The sequence below is a fragment of the Corylus avellana genome, chromosome 8 (assembly GCF_965113065.1).
Source record: "Corylus avellana chromosome 8, dhCorAvel1.hap1.2, whole genome shotgun sequence".
NCBI classification, from domain to species: Eukaryota; Viridiplantae; Streptophyta; class Magnoliopsida; order Fagales; family Betulaceae; genus Corylus; species Corylus avellana.
Window position 1 is genome coordinate 9,268,607 of NC_142497.1, and position 20,566 is coordinate 9,289,172.

General features: G+C 38.1%; 3 protein-coding genes across 3 annotated transcripts; all 3 read right to left on the reverse strand.

Annotated features, from left to right (window-relative positions):
* Positions 1–7,507: 7,507 nt before the first annotated feature.
* Positions 7,508–9,243, reverse strand: LOC132164172 (geranylgeranyl diphosphate reductase, chloroplastic). Its single transcript, XM_059574609.2, has one exon. It carries the CDS (start codon positions 9,067–9,069, stop codon positions 7,729–7,731), a length of 1,341 nt encoding a protein of 446 aa, XP_059430592.2. The 5' UTR covers positions 9,070–9,243; the 3' UTR covers positions 7,508–7,728.
* Positions 9,244–11,452: 2,209 nt separating this feature from the next.
* On the reverse strand, positions 11,453–13,764 carry LOC132162880 (GDSL esterase/lipase At1g71250-like). Its single transcript, XM_059573098.2, has 3 exons — positions 13,440–13,764; positions 12,687–13,319; positions 11,453–11,679 (listed from the first exon to the last, which is right to left on the reverse strand). Exons 1-3 carry the CDS (start codon positions 13,762–13,764, stop codon positions 11,453–11,455), a joined length of 1,185 nt encoding a protein of 394 aa, XP_059429081.2.
* Positions 13,765–14,881: 1,117 nt separating this feature from the next.
* FBX2 (F-box protein 2) lies at positions 14,882–17,341 on the reverse strand. Its single transcript, XM_059575103.2, has one exon. It carries the CDS (start codon positions 16,763–16,765, stop codon positions 15,110–15,112), a length of 1,656 nt encoding a protein of 551 aa, XP_059431086.2. The 5' UTR covers positions 16,766–17,341; the 3' UTR covers positions 14,882–15,109.
* Positions 17,342–20,566: the final 3,225 nt, after the last annotated feature.

Here is a 20,566-nt window from a genome sequence, read left to right on the forward strand (position 1 = left end):
AAGCAACTTCACTCTCTTTCATATATGAACTAGGTTTGAGCATGTACTTTGATTCAAACCCACTTTACTACCATTTTCCAAGTACCGGGTTACGTTTGTTGGCATTCAAACATCCAATTTACCGATTGAACTAAGGTAATTTTGTAATCCCTAATTTTCCCTCTAAGTTAGGTCAATTTTTGGGTGTATGGCTAAATTCCTAAAATTGGCTTAGGGCTTTTGTGTGTAGTGAATTGCTACACATTATTTAAGCATTGTGTTGTTAAATTAATGAAATGAAACTTTAATTTTGCTAGAAAGGAAGAAAGAGCTAAACTAATACCAGAAATACAGTTTGCAAAAGACCAAGAAGAAAAATCAGCAGGGCCATTAATAACTAAAATAACATGGAGAGCATCCCCTTCCACCGAGATAGGACCTAATCCCATAGAAGCAGCCAAATGAACCACCAAAATGGCTGCATGAACTTCACCTTGCAAAACATCCATGGAAACAAGTTTTTGAGTAGCAACTGCAAAAATGGAACAATTTTCATCAATGATCACCGCTGCAACAACTGCAAAAGAGCCTCTCACTGCAACATCAAAATTCCCTTTTATCCAACTTGCTACCGGAGGTGTCCAAACGAAGGGAAGAGCAAGATCCCTCCAAGCATTATTGTGATGATTGAAAGTATTGCAGATTTCAAGAATCGCTAAACTTGGAAAAGGCTATGTACCTTCATGAATCAACAGATTCCTAGCTCTCCAAATAAAGTCCATAGTAAGGGAAGCAAAGAGCTGGAATTTGCGCACATCAACCTTAGGAATACCTAGAGCAACCACTGGAGAGAAGAGAGCTATCACCTAGTCCGAAATATGTCTGAAAGAAAATGCCAACAGTGAGAGAGGCTAGGGGGAGCTTCTCCAAAGAATTCTACCCAAATGACAATCCAAGAAAATATGAGAGAGTAATTCCACAAGCCCTTTAGAAAAAGGATACAGCCAAGCCTCTTGATCATCCGAAACCACAAACCTTCCAATCTTATCTCTAGAAGGCAAAATGTGCCAAGCCACCTTCCATAAGAGATGTTTTAACCTAGCTTGGAGTTTTAGACCCCAAAGGACCAACCAAGCTTCTGAGGAGAGATGAGAGGGCCTGCCACCCATAATGAAAGAAAGATCATAAGCAGACTTCACAGAAAAAACCCTAGCACAAGAAGGAACCCATGTCCATTTATTAAAAGAAGGTTGAGAGGGCAAATGAATACTTAAAATATTCTGCACAGTGGGAGCATCAAAGAGATCTTCTAAAAGATGAGAATTCCAAACCTGCCAACCTGGAATCATAAGATCAGCCACCATAAAAGCTTGAAAATTCATCAAGTTAGCATTTGGAGTGGGTCTGAAATTAGGCTACAAGGGAATCCAAGGAGAATGTCAAACATCCACATTAACACCACAAGAAATACTAATACAAGCACCCTTTTCAACAATCCTCCGATTCTTAAGCAATCCTTTCTAAAGCCAAGAAGAAGAAGGAGTAGAAGGGGCATTCAAAAAAGAAACACCATTCTTTATATACTTGCCTTTAAGAGAGTCAACCCAAAAAGAGACTGATTCGAAGTCATCTTCCAACCAAGCCTAGCAAGTAGTGAATTATTCAAAGGCTCCATAGAATGAATACCCAAACCTCCCAAAGCTTTAGGCATACAAATATTCTTCCAAGAAAGAAGAGAGAGGCAATGCTTTTTATCTTGAGGGTGACCCCACCAAAATTTTCTTAGACTGGAATTGATAACTGAACATAAAGATTTAGGAATAAGAAATAAGGACAAGAGATAAGTAGGGATAACATTAGCCATTGATTTCACCAAAGTAGTCCTTACTGCCTCAGATAAAAGACGAGCTTTCCACCCCGTAAGTTTGGCAAAAAATCTGTCTTTACACATAAAGAGAGGAATACCAAGGTATTTAGCTCGAGCTGGGATTTGAGCTAAGTTGAGAACCGTGTTTACAGAAGCCTTTGCATTAGGGCAACAATTTCTACTAAAGAAAACAACAAACTTAGACATATTAATGCACTGTCCAGACCAAGAGGAATAAGTGTTGAGGCATTTCAGAATCACACCAGCTTCATTCTCATTAGCCCTAGATAAAATAATCACATCATCAGCAAATAATAAATGAGATATCGGAGGGCATGATTTGGTCATCCTAATACCATGAAGGAGACCTAAATTCTCTTCTCTTTTAATCAATCTAGAAAGAACTTCAGAACCCAAAATAAACAAGAAAAGGGGAAGAGGGTCTCCCTGCAGCAACCCACGAGTAGGAAAAAACTTCCCAAAAATAAGCACCATCCAACAAAATAGAGAAAGAGGAAGTAGTAATGCATTGTTGGATCCATTGTATCCAAACATGATGAAACCCAAGCAAATGTAAAATCTTCAATAAAAAATTCCATTCCATGGAATCAAAAGCTTTGGCCATATCCAACTTAAGCACTATAAGCGAACAATTTCCTTTTTTCTGCTTCATGGTATGAAACACCTCATGGGCCAAAATAGTATTATCATGGATAGATCTACGTTTAAGAAAAGCCAATTGAGCAGGAGAGATAATCTTATGCAAAAATAGCTTGAATCTAGAGGAAAGGATCTTTGAGATAATCTTGTAGTTGAAATTTGTGAGATTAATGGGCTTGCATTGATGCACTGATTGAGGGTTATTGACCTTAGGAATAAGGGCTATATTCGTACGATTAAATTCCTTAAGCATATAACCCCCTAAAGAAATATTGAACAAAAGAAATTGCACTAGACTTAACAATAGGCCAATAGGATTTGTAGAACAATCCAGTCATACCATCTGAACCAGGAGCCTTATTAAGGCCTAAATTAGAAATGGCCAAAAATATCTCAGCCTCATCAAGAATACCACATAGCACAACATTTTCCTCATCCGAAACCACCTTCTCAACCAAATCTGAGAGGCCATTATCTAGCATAGGATTAGTAGTAGAAAAAAGGGAACTAAAGTGATGAACTAGGAAAGTCCCTATATTCTCTCCACCACTAATATGAATGCCATCCAAAGACTTAATACTAGAAATGGAATTAAACCTACGACGACTTACAGTGGAAGCATGAAAGAATTTTGTATTAAGATCAGTACAAGTCAGCCACAACTCCATAGACTTTTGCCTCCAGAGAACTTCTTCCCTCAAAAGTTGTTCTTGCAAGTCCTATTGCAATACCATCTCCCTAGCCGCACTAATGGAAGAATGAGGAGCTGATTGAATTGAGCTGATATCAAATATCAGCAATTTAATCTTAGACTAAATTCTCCCAAAATGATGATGATTCCAAGACTTCAAAGCACACTTCGTATTCTTCCATTTTCTACTCAAAGAAAAAGCAAGAGAGCCTTCAACATCTTCCAACCAAGCATTAGCTACAACAGCATGGCTGGACTTATCCCTGGTCTAAAAAGCCTCAAACCGAAAAGACTTAGGGATATTAATATAAGAGCCAGAAGTGAAAATTAAAATAGGGCTATGATCCAATTAAATAACAGGAAAATGACTTATCAAGGAATTAGGAAGAAGATTAACCAATTCTGATTTGCCAAACTCCTATCCAACCTTTCTCTAATATTATCTCTTCCAATCCTATGATTGCTCCAGGTAAACTTATTATCAACAAAACCAAGATCAATAAGTGCATTAAATTTTACAAAATCACCATGAGCTGCAGAACCAAAAGCTTTACCACCACACTTTTCAGAAGAGGACAAAATAGAATTAAAATCCCCCAACAGCAGCCACGCACCACCAAAAGAATTCCCCAAAGAAGCCAAATAACTCCAGGAATCAGCACGCCATTGGCTAGTGCGAGGAGCATATACACCAGAAAATAACCAAGGATTGTTTGGAGGATCCGAATACACTAGACAAGAAATACAATTCTTATCGATTCTAACTGGCTCAACATCAACACCATCTTTCCTAACAAAATAAATCCCACCTTGCAGACCCAAAGGAGAAACTTTCAACCAGCCAAAAAATCCAAAACCAAACAAAAAAGCTTGAAAACAAGTAGAGGGAACCTTAGTTTCAGAAAGAAGAAGGAGATCAGGCCGATGAGCTTTGATCAGTGCCCTCAGAGCACGAATTGTCGGGCCACGGCCTAGACCACGACAATTCCAAGCAAGAACTTTCATTGGCCATACAACAGTCCATGTGTATCTTAATTTGCGTTAGCTGCTGGAATTCAGTGCACCGACCACTTCAATTCCCCGAAGTGAAAGCAAGGAATGTGTGTAAAAGAGAAAAAGAGAGAATCACAACAACAAAAAAATCGTGGGGATTATTCCTGAAAGGAGGTGTGTAAAGGAGAAAAAGAGAGATCTATAATAGAAAATTCATGGGGATTATTCCTGAAGGGAGGTGTAAGCAGCCCACGGAGGAATGGTTGTAAAGAACTAGAAAACTAAGAGGAAAACCATATCTAGAAAAAGAAGGTTTAGAGGCTGGGTAGCAAGAGAGAAACCCAAAAACTTCCACACAAGGTGGAGAAAATCTCACAGGGAGATGGATAGGCCTCATAAGGAGGTGGGTATGCCTCACAAGGAGGTGGTTGATCGCTAGAGCAAGAAGCTAGGGCATCACTTCCAATGCTCTACCTTCACTTTTGCTTTGTTATGTAATGAATGCTTTTAGAAAAATAGATTCATGTTGAAGCAAAACATAAGCTCCAAGAAACCAAAAGCCACAGCCATGGCCATCAATATTGGGAAAGCCCTTTCAAGATATCTAGCAATACTACACATTGGTGAAAAATTGGGCAAACCCTAATTTATCATTACTTATTTATGCACAAATAAGTTGATAGACCTCAACTATACTTGCAAGTCCATAAAAATAAAAACGCTTGCATTACTTAGTAAAGAGCTTCAAATATTGTATCATTTGTCTATGAAGGAAAATGTTTAGGAACTCAGAGACGATGTAACACCTCACTCCAACAACACAATCCGCTTTTGGCTTTTTTGAACCAGACTTTCTAGAAGGTCACTTAGTTTGGTATTCCTTTCGCATAAACACGCATAATTGTGAAGTTTTGATAGGTTCATGGTCACTACAGCTTTAAAACGCGTTGTGTTAACTGTTAAAATGAAAAAATATAAAAAAGCCCCCCAAACTACCAATCATTTTTGATTTAGCCCCCTAATTTTTCAAAAGTGATAAAGTAGCCCCCAAACTACCAAATTATTGCATTTTGGACACTCCATTAGTCAAAACCGTCAGTTTGGACAGAAACTGAAAAACGAAGTCGTTTTGTTGGGGGGCTGCATTATCACTTTCTAAACATTAGGGGGTTAAAATGAAAACGGCTAGTAGTTTTGGGGGCTTTTTTATATTTTTTCCAAATTTTTTTTTTTTCATAAAAGGGCATTGTAGTAACTTATCCATAACAAAACGACGTTGTTTTGCAGTTTCCGTCCAAATTGATGGTTTTGACTTACAGAGTGGCCACAATGTAATAGTTTGGTAGTTTGTGGGCTACTTTATTACTTTTGGAATATTAGGGGGCTAAATCGAAAACAGCTGATAGTTTGGGAGACTTTTTTATATTTTTCCCCTGTTAAAAATTGTTCAAGTATACATATAAATACATCATCATACCTAGGTGATGTGGGACAAGGATAACCGCTCTGTCAAGCTTGTCATGGAGTTTGGGGGTGAGCTTTTAGACATTATCAAGGATTAGGAGGCCAATGAGTTAGAGGGTCATTTCTCAAAGAGCATTGCTGCGAGGGTATATTTGGTAATCATGAACAAGGTGCATGTAATCCAATTAATCTCCTTTTCCTCTTGATGGCCACATTTCTTGGTATGATTTTTTCATCTCATCGTATAAAACAACTATTAAATTTATGAATTTATATACACCCTACTTAAGTTAATAGTGAACACAACAAATCTAATAGTTGATCCATTGAATCCGTATGAGAATATGGGTCAAATATAAGAAACTTATTGACCCATAGCATTTCTCCTCTCAAATCATCCTATATTCAACTTCAAGTTCATTATTGAAATAAGCATTTGTTTTTCAGAGACTTCACTTCCCCAATTAACCTACTCTCATTTTCTTGCAAGCCAGAAGTCACAACCAATTTGGGCAAGCCATTTCAAGATATGTAGTAGTACTAAACGCTAAGTGCAAAATTGGGTGAAACCCAATTTATCTTTTCACGAGCCTCAACTACACTTGCAAGTCCATAAAGAAGTACATGTGTAACACCGTACCCCATACTTTTAAAGCAAATTCGTAAGTGTAAATATATAATTTCACAAGTGACATTACTATATAAGAGATAATAGATCTTGGAGTGAAATATATATTTTTTTTTTGCTTTTAAAAAAGTAGCCTTCACATAACATTGCAAAGCCGCTGTATGAAACTCTATTTAAATAATATCAACATTATGTAATATAATATGCAGATTACATCTTAAATACACTCTAGTGCGTTAAATAAACGTAAGTGTCATTGGCAACACATAAGCAAACATACTTAAGAGTAACTATACAATACAAGAAAAAATAAACATAAGTCATATAATACTTAACCAAGGAAGTAGTTACATATCAAAGGAACATAGCTAGAACATCAATTAATGGCAAAAGTATACAGTAGATCGTTTCATCCATTGCCACCAAAACTGGAAAATAGGGTCATCGCCCTCTTCTTCCAAACCTACAACATTATCTATAAAGTGTGGAGTTACTACATTTATATAGGCAAATAAGTGAGTCTACTATTTCAATAAGTATAAAAGTCACTGGTTTATAAAAAGTATCCTTAATGCCCGTTATGCAATTATCAACACATTCGTATGCAATGTAACAACAATCTTATAAACATAAAGCATTACTGATTTACATACTCTTGTTTTAGTGCATCAAATCCATGTTCGGCTTACGGCTATTTATCTCTCCCACCTTATATGACACTGGCAATTACAACTTTCCAGTCTATAGGTAGCTATAACATTCTAACTTTTTATTATTATTATTTTTCGGGTCTAGCAACTTTCTATTTTTTTACTAACACATTCTTCACAAATGGTGCCTTTAGCTGAACCCACAACATCCATCATAGGCCGTTACAACTAACTTTATTAGCAACTTTCCAACTCGCTTTTTCTATAAGAAAGATCCCCGAAATTGTGAAAATAACTTGAGTTCTTTTTATTGGTATGTTATGTATTTGGTTTCTATTATTAAAATGTTGAGTGAATTCATAAGTACACGATACCAAATTCACCCCCTAAAGAAAATATCCATGTATTTATCTCCTAATTCACTCTTATTTCTAGACTTGTATCCTACCTACATGCTAATGGTCCATGCCTCAATTACACTTCTTTCAATTAATTAGCAAAAGAAAAAGAAAATCTGTACTTAAAAGATTTGAAAACCATGAAACAAAATAACTTCTAGAAATAACACCAATACAGATTCCACTCTCCAAACTAAGCATATGATTTCTCGATAATTTTCTGTCCGAATTATTACAAAGAATCCTTACGAGATACCCACACTCACTCCAATAGATGAGCCGATTACCTATGATTTGTTGAGGTAAGTGAATCCATACAATCTTTCTGACATCAATTCAACAACAAAATTGCTATGATTTCTATCCGTAGCATTTGTTATTCGAATTACTAATGATAACTACCTTCCTATAATATTACACCTCATGAGACTCCCAACGGTATTCCATACCATCTTGGCATCCTGCCACCTATCCCCATCCGCCAACCTCTTATACAAATAGCTCTCAAACGTCATGCGCTGCACGTACTCATCCCCACACAGCTCCACCAGAGCTTCCCTAGACGCGTTGCTACCGTAGAAAACCCTCTGCAGCAGGTCCATAAACCTAAAGGTGCTAATGTACTTCGCGTCCCATACTCTCAGGTACTCCCTCTTCAAATCACCCTCGTTGATCATTCTCTCCCCGCCTTCAGATGCGTTGACTATTGCTTCCCCGCACATCCTCCCTGATTTCGCCGCAAAATAAATCCCTTCGCCCGCGCACTTCGTCACGTACCCCGCCGCGTCGCCCACAAGCGCCACGCGCCCCCGGACCCTTATCGGACGCGGATGCTCCGGTATCGGGTGGGCCTCCACTTTGATCACCTTCCCACCGTTGATTTTAGGCTTCACCCGCTCCCTGATCGCTCTCTGGAACAGCTTTATGTCCTGCTTCGCGCACACCGTACCCGTGCCCACTGCCACGTGGTCACATTTGGGAAATACCCACGCGTAGAAATCGGGCGAGACGTCGCTCCCCACGTACATCTCGGCCAGATTCTCGTAGTACTCCATTTTCTCGTCCGGCAGTTTGATCCTCTCCTGAAACGCTATGGCGCATGAGTAGCTCCCGGCGTGGATGGACTTGGCGACTCGGCTGTTGGCACCGTCGGCGCCGATCACGACGTCCACGGCCAGAGAACGGCGCGAGTTGTTAGCCGTGTAGTGCACGACGTACGGCGCGGCGGGAGTGGTGGGGACCTCGAGGTCCGTGACGAGGGCCGAGACGAGGTTGGCGCCGCGGGACTCGGCGCGGGAGCGGAGGAAGGAATCGAGTACTTCGCGGCGCAGCATGGCGATGAACTCGTCGGGCCTGAGGGTCTTGCCGAAGTCCACGCAGAGATTGGAGGGGGAGAAGATCCGCATGCGGGTGACGTGGCGGTCGATGAGGTGGGAGGGGATGTCGAACTCGCTGAGCATGCAGAGCGGAATGGCACCGCCGCACGGCTTGGCGGTAGAAGGTGGGCTCCGCTCGAAGAGGAACGTCTCCACGCCACCCGCCGCCAGTGCCTCTGCCGCGGAGGATCCGGCCGGGCCTCCGCCTATGACGGCGGCGCGGAGCTTGCGGCCGGGGAGGGGCGGGTTGGTGGACTTGGATGCCTTGATGGCGATGAGAGAGCGAGAGTGGGTTCTAGTCTTGGTGCGGAGGGGAAGATTGAAGGTGGTGCTGGTGTGAAATGGGTGGGTTAGCGACGCCATTGGATTGGGGGGTGGTTGGTTTCAGAGGTTTAGGGTTTGATAACGAGAAAGCAATGCAGATGGCGAACTGCAGAGGAGAGGGAGATGGCTTTAGTAAAGTGAAGTGGTAGGTTCACTGGATGCATTTGAATATTATTTTATTTAGTTCTTTGTTTTCGATCAGACAACTTTAAAGAAGATGCCCATTTTCCTGTTTTTAAATTTGTTATTTAATTATTTTTCGCACTTCTCGCGTTCAAGGACAAGATGGGAGCCTATCGTAGAGGCCCGAGGGAGTTGAGATTTTCGGCAGCCTACATCCCAGCTTCTGCCAAATTCTAACGTGGCCAAATTTGTTTTCTTCCGTTTTTTTTTTTTTCACAACGTCAGATGTTTTGCGCTTTTTATTTTTTAATCGAAGAAGGGACATATTAGTACTAAATTTAAAGTATTAGTATTAAATTTGAGACATTAGCATGAAATTTAAGATGATCGAATTTTTTTTGGGTGATATAATTTTTAAAGGGTTAACTTTTCACCCTTAAATTTTAATTTTGAATCCGACAATAAGTTTTGAGGCATTAAAAATTAAATATTAACTTACAAAAATTTAACTAACAATAATTTTTTTTTTATTATTATTTTTTAATATATGTCCTACACTAAGGCAGCCGCATAATGGGATTCATCATAGAGTACTTTTTTTTTTTTTTTGGAAACCAGGGCAAAGGATCTTTCAAATGAGAAATGGTGAGAGTCAATTTGTCGATTCAAGAAAGATAAAATTATTATTAGTATTTTGTTTTTTTAACAATTTTGCTCTCTTAGAATAATTAACCAATTATCATGGTAGTTCAATCAATTGAAACCATACTTAATAAAGCACAGATCACTAGTTCAAATATTTCTCCCCTTCTCATACAGACATATCAAAAAATTAAAAATTTTTTAAAAAATAATTTACCAATTTCTCTAGATTTCAAACGAAATCAAGAAGATTCTTCTTCTATCCGGCGTCAAAATGATGAAGTGGCACTCTCATTATCTCATTAGCGGTTAAAACAATCCAAATATTATTTGAGAAAGAGAAATGCTACCAACTTTTAACTATGTAATATTTATGATGATATTAAAAATTACTATTAGATTGAATTTTCAATATAATAGTGATTTTGGCTTTTCTTTCGGCTACTGTCATCTGCCTAGTGTGCTCATATTTTTAAATTTTTAGTTGTATTGCTTTGATTTTCCCTTTATTTTTCTTGTTTTTCTTGTTACTTGTAATAAGGTCATGTCTTCTTTCTTGATCTCCTCGCTTGTTATTTTGGTCCAGACCCCTGAGGTTGTGGATGTGAACGATATCCTGACTTTCGGGTTCAGGAGGATGTGTGTCGGCATGGGGTCCTTTTGATCCCAGGGTCGAGGAATAAGAGCTACCTATGCATTAGTTTGTGTTTGCCTAGCCCAGATCTGTTATTCCAACTAAAGATTAGTTATAGGTTAGCGGATGTTTGACATCTTTGATGTGTAATCTTTTAGTTACAACTTTGATCTTTTAGCTTCAGTTAGGATCTTTCAGAACGTTATGTTCTATGATTGTAAGAGTTTTAATGTTCTTGATTCTTCTATTAATGAGATAAGAATGATTTTCCTTAAGAAATATATATTTATAATAGTGATTTTTACTTTAGTATCATATTAGGAAATATGCAATTAAGAGTGTGAAAGTGAGAATGTGTATAGTATTTTGGCTAATCAAAATGTTTAAAATGAGTTTAAAATACTCTAATTTGGCTTATTAAATTGCCAAAATATTTGATTAGCGTGATTGGTGCTTACCATTTTTATTTGTAAAGAAATCCTTGATTTTTTTTAAATAGAATATTGAAGTGGATGTAAATACTGTGTAAAAGTAAGTAGAAAAAATAAAGAAATGTGATTTTTTTTTTTTTTTTAGTTAAAATAGAGAGTCAATTTACTAGCCAAATGTTACTTAGGGTCTGTTTGGGACTGGGTTTGAGAGATCTAAAAGTGTTTTTAACACTCAAAAGGTTTATTTGAAGAAAAAAGTATTCGTCTTTTAAGAGACCAAAAAGCCTAAAAATAGCGAAAATGTACTTTTGATAAAAGTTTTAAAATAAAGCTTATGCGCAAAAGCTCTTTTTGACTTAAAAGCTTTATTTTTTAAACGCAATTCCAAACATACTCTTGGAAAAGTTGCCCCAATTTCATTAATTAAATTCAAGCGTTTTAAAAGATTGGTTGAAGCTAAAAAAGGGAACAGTAACTTGCTATTTACTCAAAATCAACATTACAAACTTCCAATAACAATGGCAGCTAAACCATGCACCAAAAAAAAAATGCAAAATTTGAAGAAGAAAAAAGGTGGTGGTTGATGAATGAATTAAGTGGCGAGTAATTCCTGGATGGTAGTCGGACGGCACATGCCATAGAATGGCCGGCCGGACCAGGCAGAATCGACAAGCAAGGAGTAAACTGCCGGTGTAGGGTTGTACAAGTCCCACCACACATATGTTGAAGCTTGGTTGCACGCCATCTCCGGTGACAGACACCCGATCATCGCACCGTACAATCCAACCCCGCAGCAAGCGCTGCTCCGATCCTCGAATCCTGCGTTTGTCACACACGTATATAGGTATGATAACTTCTCTAAACAAGATTTTGATAGATCCTAAAGGAAAGCATCATAAAATAAAATAAGCAACATGATGCCAATTATTATTATTGTGGCCAATTTTTGAAATGATCAAAGAACTCGACACAAAATTAGTAGATTAGAGTCGATAAATATGATCCGTTTAATTAAATGAACTTGATACGTGACATAAGGATTGACAATTTTTGACACTACCCGCGAACTCTATACGAACCCAACATAAAATTAGAGGATTTGAGTTGAGAGTTTGACTTATTTAATTAAATGGGTTGAGTTAGAGTTGATCTAAATATGACCCGTTTAATTAAATGGGTTGAATATTTTTGACACGACTGGAACCCGACACATGATATAAGAATTGAAAATTTTTGACATCACCCGCAAACCTGATACGAACCCAACATGAAATTAGCGGATTTGAGTTGAGAGTTTGACTTATTTAATTAAATTAGTCGAGTTTGAATTGTTCTAAATTGACCCGTTTAATTAAATGAGTTGAATATTTTTGACACGATTGGAACCCGACACGTGACATAAGAATTGAAAATTTTTGACACTATCCACAAACCCGATACGAACCCAATATGAAATTAGTAGATTTGAGTTGATGGGTTCGACTTATTTAATTAAATAGGTCGAGTTAAAGTTGATCTAAATATGACCTGTTTAATTAAATGAGTTGAATATTTTTGACACGACTAGAACCCAATACGTGACATAAGGGTTGACAATTTTTTGACACTATCAGCAAACCCGAACATGAAATTAGCAAATTTGAGTTGAGAGTTTGACTTTTTGGGTTAGGTTAGGGTTAATTTACGTAGTTTTATACCTATATTTCGTTCCGAATCCAACATTCGAACACGAATTGCTACCCTAAATGGGGTTTTTATTATTCATCCATCAGAAAATGTAGCAATATGGTACCAAGAAATGAATTTTTGGAAGAAAAGATTGATACCGTAGAGTCTTGGATTGGCTAGGATCTTCATAATTCCTTGATACACATCGCAGAAGACAATCTGCACATCGAGCAACTTGGAATTGAGCTCCACAATCTGGTCATCCAGCATTCTATTGTACTCCAAAACCATCTCATTGATCTCCTTAACACACCGCAGGCCGTCGTCTTCACCGGCGCTGGCATTACGCCACTCCCACACTGTTCGAGGCGCGCACCCCAGCGGCAATATTCCCACGCATATTATCTTCCTGAAATTTGCGTTGTAAAGATTCCTTATAACATGCACCATCTGGTTCACCAAGATGCGAGCGAATTCTTGGCTGCTAAACTTGAGCATCACGCCAGAGGAGTTGCGGAGGAAGAGATCGATGTAGTCATCTTTCCCCAGTGAGAGGTAGACCGCAGAGGATCTGACGAAGCGCTCGGCGCCGGACTCGCCGAGCTGCAGCTGCAGCAGCTGCAGGGTCTCGAAAACTTGCCGGAGTTGTTGGTTCAGAGACTGGTGGCTCCGGCTGCTGGGGTTCATGATTGTTGCTTCCGCTGAGCCGAAGTTGAGGCCAAGTAGAAGCTCTTCAATCGACCCGTTTTGATTGTAGAATGGTGGGATGTTTTGCAAACCCATCTTCTCAGCTGCACCATTAAAACAGAGGAGAGAAAATCTTGCGGGTTGGAACCAAGATAATTTCAAGATAGCTGGAAATGTATGTAAAGAGAGAAATTAATGATGAAACAGAGAAGAAAAAGTGGTACCAAGAAGATGGGGAAGAAGGTTTGAATCGGAGCCATTGCAAGGATACAAAGAAAGATTACGGTGGAGAAGAGGGTAGAACAGAGAGTTGTCTCTGCAATCAACAGAGGAGTCCCCCAATATGTAGAGCGCCGTCGCATTGGAAGCCTTTTCGTCCAATGGAGTTTCTGTTTCTAGGTGTTTCCCATTTACAACACCGATGGCCCCCATGAGCATGACAGCAACCAGAAGATGAACGAGGGCGCCCATTAATCCTTTTGGCGGCGGTGCTCTGTTTTCCAGCTTCTTTGCGATTGCATTGAAACTCTGCGGATTTTGTTTCGACATTGCGATCATCTTGTTCTTTGATTCTTGGCCTCTTCTCTTTTCTCTGTTTTGGTTTGATCTCTTTAGTGCTTGCTTTCTTGGATCCAACTGCGCTCTCTCTTTCTTGCTGGAGGCAGCAGACCCGGGGAGATGGTCTTTTGACTCTTTTATAAACGAGTGCGGGTGCATGGGAATGGGATAACCCCTTAAGCTCAATCAAGCCTACTCATTTTATATTTTATATATATTTTTTTAAAAAATTTTGGGGTGGGGGAATGAGTAAAATTAAAAGGGGGTAAAACATAAGATACTAATATTGTAAATTTTTAAACTTCAAGCGCATGATTACAAAACCATTTATACTTCGGGGGTATAAGTGAAATTTTTCCTTATTTATATATCTATAGCATACTTTCCCTACAAATATTTTGTACTGAATATTGAATGCTCTTTATTGTAGATTTTTGACATTGGTGAAAGATGTGCATTAAACTGTTAGATTTTATGTTGGTTAATGCAGTGTTCAAAACATTTTGATTAAAGGTTCAGTTTTACGCATTCGGAAAGATCTTTTGAATATCCGACCGGAAGAAATGCTCAAATAGGGTTATGTTAGGTTTTTAGTTTTGGCCTAGTTTAATGATCAAAACATGAGTCGTAAGTCTTTACACACTTGTGTGTTTTGACATATTTTGCAAAGAATAATGCTAGGTACCATCTTTTTATCTTCTTAAAATCCTTTTAAAGTTGATGTGACTTTTAAAATCATCATTAAATTTTAGATAAATCATACTTGAATTTTAATCTAATAGTAATTTTGAAAGCCATATCAGCTTTAGAAATTTTTTAAGAGAATAAAAAGATGATACCTAGTATTACTCTTTCGCAAAACACACTTTATATGTATTGACGTATTTCGCAAAAATTCCATGACTGTCAAAACACAATGCAAACTTTGGGCCAAATATTGGAGAATCTGCGATTCACATTATGACATTAACACATGTATGCATACTCAGAATATTCAACGAATGTCAAGCAGAATGGATACCTTCGGCCACACGCACACACATGCATGACATTGGCATGAGGACTGTTCATCAGAATGAAACCATGGGATTTGGGCCACATATTGGACTCACACACAGAAGAATGGAAACGATGATTTAAGTAAAGCAAAGCAACCAACATAATAGAACAATGGCATCCAAGACCTGCTACTAAATGAACACTGCGGTTACAATCCAAATATGTAGCGATAAAACTATAATGAGACCATAAATTGTAAACTACATCGATATTAGATACCCAAAGAGTAAAAGGGCAGTGGTGCCTAGAAGCAAACAATGCTTGTTATCAGTGCTGGCTATGCCTTCAGCTTGCTGCTCATCCTATGCTTACTGTGCCAAGCAACACTCCTGTCACCATTAATTGGGTTCTTCTTGGCTGCAACTGAACATTGATCAGTCCAACCACCTTTACTGTTCCTCTCTAATTGGTTCCTGCGCCGCCTCATCCTGTTCTCCAACCGTATTCCTTTTAGAGCTTGAATCCTCTGCTCAATTTCCAATGCTTGCGAGAAGTTCCAGATCCTAACAGTACCTTCTTCCCCTCCACATACTATACGATCAGCACCAATGTCAACTGAGAACAGATTGCTCCCATGCCCATGTAACATCCTCTGTGGCGGCTCCACACTATTCCGGTCTGCATGCTTTGCCCTGGAAACACGTGTGCCTGAAGCACTTCTGTTAGTCCTTAGCAGCTTTCTTACATCAATTAGTGACAGCTTTCCATCACTAGAAGCTGAAACAAGCCATGGAAACTCAAATGCAAGGGAATGCACAGGACCCGTATGGGGAATCCATGTAGCAACCTGAAAAAAATTAGTCTCAGCGCAATGACTTGAAATCTCAAACATGTGTATTGCACCATCTTCTCCACCAGTGAAAAGAAAATTCCCAGTGTGGCTTCGCGCCAGAGAGTAAGTATTACCAACATGAGCATTATGAATAATGGTCATCAAAGTCCCACTGCCAGAATCCCAAACATATACATCTGAACCCGATGTGCTAGCAACTGTTGTATCATGAGGAACAAGTCCCCATACCCAATCACTATGCCTCAAAACCTTTAAGCACTTCAATGAAAAACGATCCCATACGCGAACAGTCATGTCCCATGAACCACTATATATCCTTGTAAGATCCAAAGCAAGAGAAGTTATCGGTCCCTCATGCTCCCATAGTCGGAACTCTGTGTTCTTGCTCCGAGAACCCCTAAGGTCAAACAAGTATTGAAGCCCCTCCACTGCCCTCCAACCGTGGATAAATCCATCGGTACCACCAGCAACCAATAATTTTGTATCCGCTGCAACTGCACGGACAGTGCAACCAAGCGGTGGCGAAGACGCAATCGACAAACCTTCTTCCATGTTCCACATTCGGACAACCGAGTCATACCCCGAAGTGAATATGAGCTTTGCAGAGGCCAGAAGGAAAACAGTGCGAACTGCCTCAGTGTGACCATACAGAACATCCATGCTATAACGCCCCATAAAAGTCCTACTCCTAAACTCCCTCTCCACAAACAAATCCTTCCATGACTTCTCATCTGAATACCCCGAACCCAGAGGTGTTAGAACTGTTGGAAGTCCCCACCTCTCACAATAGAATTTTTTCCAGACATGGTGATCAGACGCAACCCTATGGAGACTTGCCGAGACACATGAGACTATACCAAGCTCTTTCGGATCAAGGCTGTTAAAGATTTCAGATAGCAGTGCCGGAGGAAGGTCGGTAATTGTTAGACGCAAATTGGGCAAAACATCATTAGCCAACAAGTGTTTCGAATTGGCAGAGGTTACACTGCCTTTCTTGGATGTGAGATCTAAAATTGCAGTTGTTTGGGTTTTCTGTTCGGAATTGAACTGACTAAATTCAACTTGTTCTTCACAAGAATTCTCTACACAATCCACTAGCTTCTTAGAAACCCCCGTACCCTTTTGGCATTCAAATGCCATAAAAAAAAAAATCTGACCCCAGAAAAACCTGAATTCAATGGTTGAAAACTCAATCCCCCACAGGCCAAAACCCAGAAATAATTTTGACCCAAAAATCTTAATCTGAAAAAAAATGGAGGAAAACCCACAAGCCTAACAAACAACCCAATTACTAAAAACTAATCAACGGTAAAGAAACCCTAGAAGTCAACCCTATATATTTGGAACAATTGAAAACTAAGCAAAAAGACAATATCGAAGATCTGAGATACTTAATAGGAAAAATAATAATAATAATAAAATGAAAAAGCAGCAAATTCAAAGAAATTAATTGAGAATTAATGAGGACAAACTTAAGACCCAGGAAATTAGTAAGTGAAAGAAATAAACTATAAAAATTAGACAGAAAATTCCGAAATCAGCGAAATATTAAGTTTCAAAGGTACCTCGAAGACTATAAAAATTAGCCTTCCAAGAAAGATAGATGAATCAGAGAGTTATGCTTTGCGTCGGGGATTTTCCAGGGACTGGTAGAGTAGGAAAATTGAGAAGAATCTGCGTTTGGGGAGGAAGAAAGTGTTGCTTATGGTCCAAGAGGTGGGTTTGGGAGGGCCCAATAATCTACGGTTCGGTGGACGTCATAAAATGGTCCTAACCGTAGGATTTTAATTTTTTAAAATTTAAATGGAGATTAATTGTGGTTCGTCGGATCATGGGTCTCGTACGGCTCCGTCTGGGTGGTGAGGTAAGAAGGCGACATGTGTATCCACATTGCGTGTCTTACAAAGAAAAATAAGGAAACAACTTTTTTTCTTTTTCTTTTTACATTTTCGCTAAATACTTTGAACTTGTTTGGTGTGAGATTTTTATTTTATTTTATTTTTGTATTGTTTTCTATTAGTTTTTACTGAATTGAAAATTGTTAATACCGATAAATTTGTTTTTTAAATTATGTTTACGTGGCTTAGAGAATATAAAATAAAATTAGAAAACATGTTTGGGAAGCTGAATTAAATTGAATATTGTTAACACAGTTTTCGGTCACCCGAAGAACTTGGACTATTTAAGGTGATGGAGAACACCGGGTTCTATTTGCAATTGGGAAAATATCTTTTAGAGTAGAATCGTAGTAGAAGAAGAGAGGAAGATGACCAGAACCAGAGCTCGGTTTTTCAAAGAATTCTTCCCTTTCATTTAGGATGCACATTTTACATATATACATGCACATATCTGACCACCGTACGTTTTACATATGTGTACACAGTATAGTATCCTACAAGGGATGGTCGAAATCTTTTGTTTGGTGGTGTAGGAACGTGCGCCTGTCAGGTCGAACATCCTCCTCGTACGAACGTCCTTGTGCTGGCATGGGGATGGTCTGGCTATGCTGTGGGTCCCTCGAGACACGTCTGCTAGGCGAGGAGGGCTCAGCACGACCTACTTCGCGAGGGCCCTCGCCTCACATCTGGCGGGCTATTTTTCTCTCCAACAGTTACCCCCCAAATTCTTGCGTCTGAATTCGTCCAGAATTACGTTCCTGTATTACGGGGCTGATTTTGGCATAGTGTCGTTCCGAATTAGGAAAATTATATTTCACAATAATTTGTATCATTTTGAGTTATCTTTCCAATGTTGCTTGAATCACCTCAATCGGATATTTGAGCTGAAAGTTATGATCAAAATACCGAGACATTGGCAGAATCCAAATTTGAATCCAATCCGATTTTGACTTCAATTTGAGAAATTTCGGTTTAATCATTTCCTTTATTTGGTTAAACTTAACCAAATCTTTTAGGTCTTCCCAATTTGCCCTTTAAGCTTGGAACTTTTCTGGAAACGTTTTCTTTTCTTCCATGACCTATAAAACAAAGAAAATACAAAAAAGAAATAAAATAACACAAACTAACAAAACTAAGGAATTAACAAATATAAGTTAAGGGCTAAAATATGAATATTTTGGCACTTAACAGTCAACTATATATATATATATATATATATATATATATATATATAGGTGGTTCTACTCCTTTCTTTACTTGGACTTAATTTAAGCTTTTTGCCCAATTAGCCCGCGCCACATCAGCGTACCAAGTAATTAATAAAAACAAATTAAGAATAAGGGTAATTACCTTTTGCTCCCATGAACTATAGCATATTGACACTTTCCCCCATGAACTACCAACTATAACACTTAAACCCATCAAACTCCCATCTTATGACAAAAAGCTGATATATATATATATATATATATATATATATATAAAATTAAAAACTAAAATCACCCCAATAAACTTTGGGCCCAAAAAAATAAAAAAAGAAGTTGCGTGGAAGAAACTGATAGGAGTAAGGGCATTAACAATAGATTCATATAGGAAAAGGTATTTGATTGTTAATGCCCTTACTCCTATCAGTTTCTTCCACGCAACTTCTTTTTTTTATTTTTTTGGGCCCAAAGTTTATTGGGGTGATTTTAGTTTTTAATTTTGTCTTTCCTTTCCATTTAATTATTTTCATGCATGCCTAAGGGCAATCTATTAATATTAGAGTACGTAATTAAACACTTACAATTCTTTTACAACTTGCTTATATGTATCAGCAAGTGATTACAAGTGCAGAAGTATAAAAGAGTTGTAATTCTATTGATAGTCAAGTGTTTGTACGTAAATATTGTTGAACACAAAGTGTTGTGGAAGTGCATGTCATTAAATCATCATCTCGTTAAAACAAATAAAAGGAGATATATATTATTGCCAGGGACTTTGATATTGTCTCTCAATAAAACCGATTTAGTACCTCCGTCACAATTTTGTCCGACTAACAAGTGTCCTGATAAAAAAATGCCAATGTCCTAAATAATAATAATAATAATAATAATAAAAACTTTGATACTGTCTTTCATTGATTTACAGACCAAAAGAAGAAAAAAAGAAAACCTATCATTTTTATAAAAATTGGGAATTAATAGAATTATCAAGAAAATAGGCAGTATTGGGCAACATCTCAATCGCTGGCTCCTGCAGAAGGTGTGACTGACCTTCCGTTAACTCCACAGCGAATGCTTTTGTCCAGTCTGTATGGTCGTCAAAGTTCGATTCCAATGAATCGTTGGATTGTTTCTCATCCACCGATACCGATGTACTAGTTTCAATAATATTGTCGACAGTTTGTTCATCAGAGTCAGACAAGTCAATAAATATATGACAGCCATCATCATGTCCAATATTGGTCAACCTCGTGTTCTCCTCCTCATCATCATCATGATGTCCAATATGGTTCAGTGTTCGGATCTGATCTAGCCTTTCTTCTTCTTCTTCTTCTGGTTTCCTCTTCTTTTCTGATCCCTCCATCTTCTTCATCCGACAAAGCACGTAATTTTGAAACTGCATGCAAGTCACAAACCATAAATAAGAACATTGAAGTTAACTGAAATTATACTTTGTTCATGAGTGCTCTAAAAGCAATAGGGAAATACTACACATTCTAAATTTTATTTTCAAAAATTGGTTTCTAAATGATGCGTCATTTATTATTTTAAGAAATATGTCACAAACTCATGGGATGGTAACACATAATTTAGAAATAGACAGAGTTGTCATTTGAACATGTGAGATGCGCATCTTTTTTAATAGTATGGACAAAGTTGGAATAAATAATATTAAAAACTCATGTGCATGCCACATATTATTAAAATAGGACACATGTCATTTTTATAGACGGGGTTGAAGGAAGTTCCTCGAACCTAGTTTGAAAGAAAACTGTATGATAGAAACCAACTTTTGAAACAAAAATTTACAAAAGAATAAAAGAAAAAAATAAATAAAA

What these genes read in the sequence shown, in the direction of transcription:
- LOC132164172 (XM_059574609.2), bottom strand. Translation starts at nt 9,069, where the DNA reads ATGGCGTCGCTAACCCACCCATTTCACACCAGCACCACCTTCAATCTT.
- LOC132162880 (XM_059573098.2), bottom strand. Translation starts at nt 13,764, where the DNA reads ATGTCGAAACAAAATCCGCAGAGTTTCAATGCAATCGCAAAGAAGCTG. An exon ending in CCTTCTTCCCCATCTTCTTG is followed by an intron (nt 13,320 to 13,439) that starts GTACCACTTTTT and finishes TTAATGGTGCAG; the next exon opens with CTGAGAAGATGGGTTTGCAA. An exon ending in AGCCAATCCAAGACTCTACG is followed by an intron (nt 11,680 to 12,686) that starts GTATCAATCTTT and finishes TGACAAACGCAG; the next exon opens with GATTCGAGGATCGGAGCAGC.
- FBX2 (XM_059575103.2), bottom strand. Translation starts at nt 16,765, where the DNA reads ATGGCATTTGAATGCCAAAAGGGTACGGGGGTTTCTAAGAAGCTAGTG.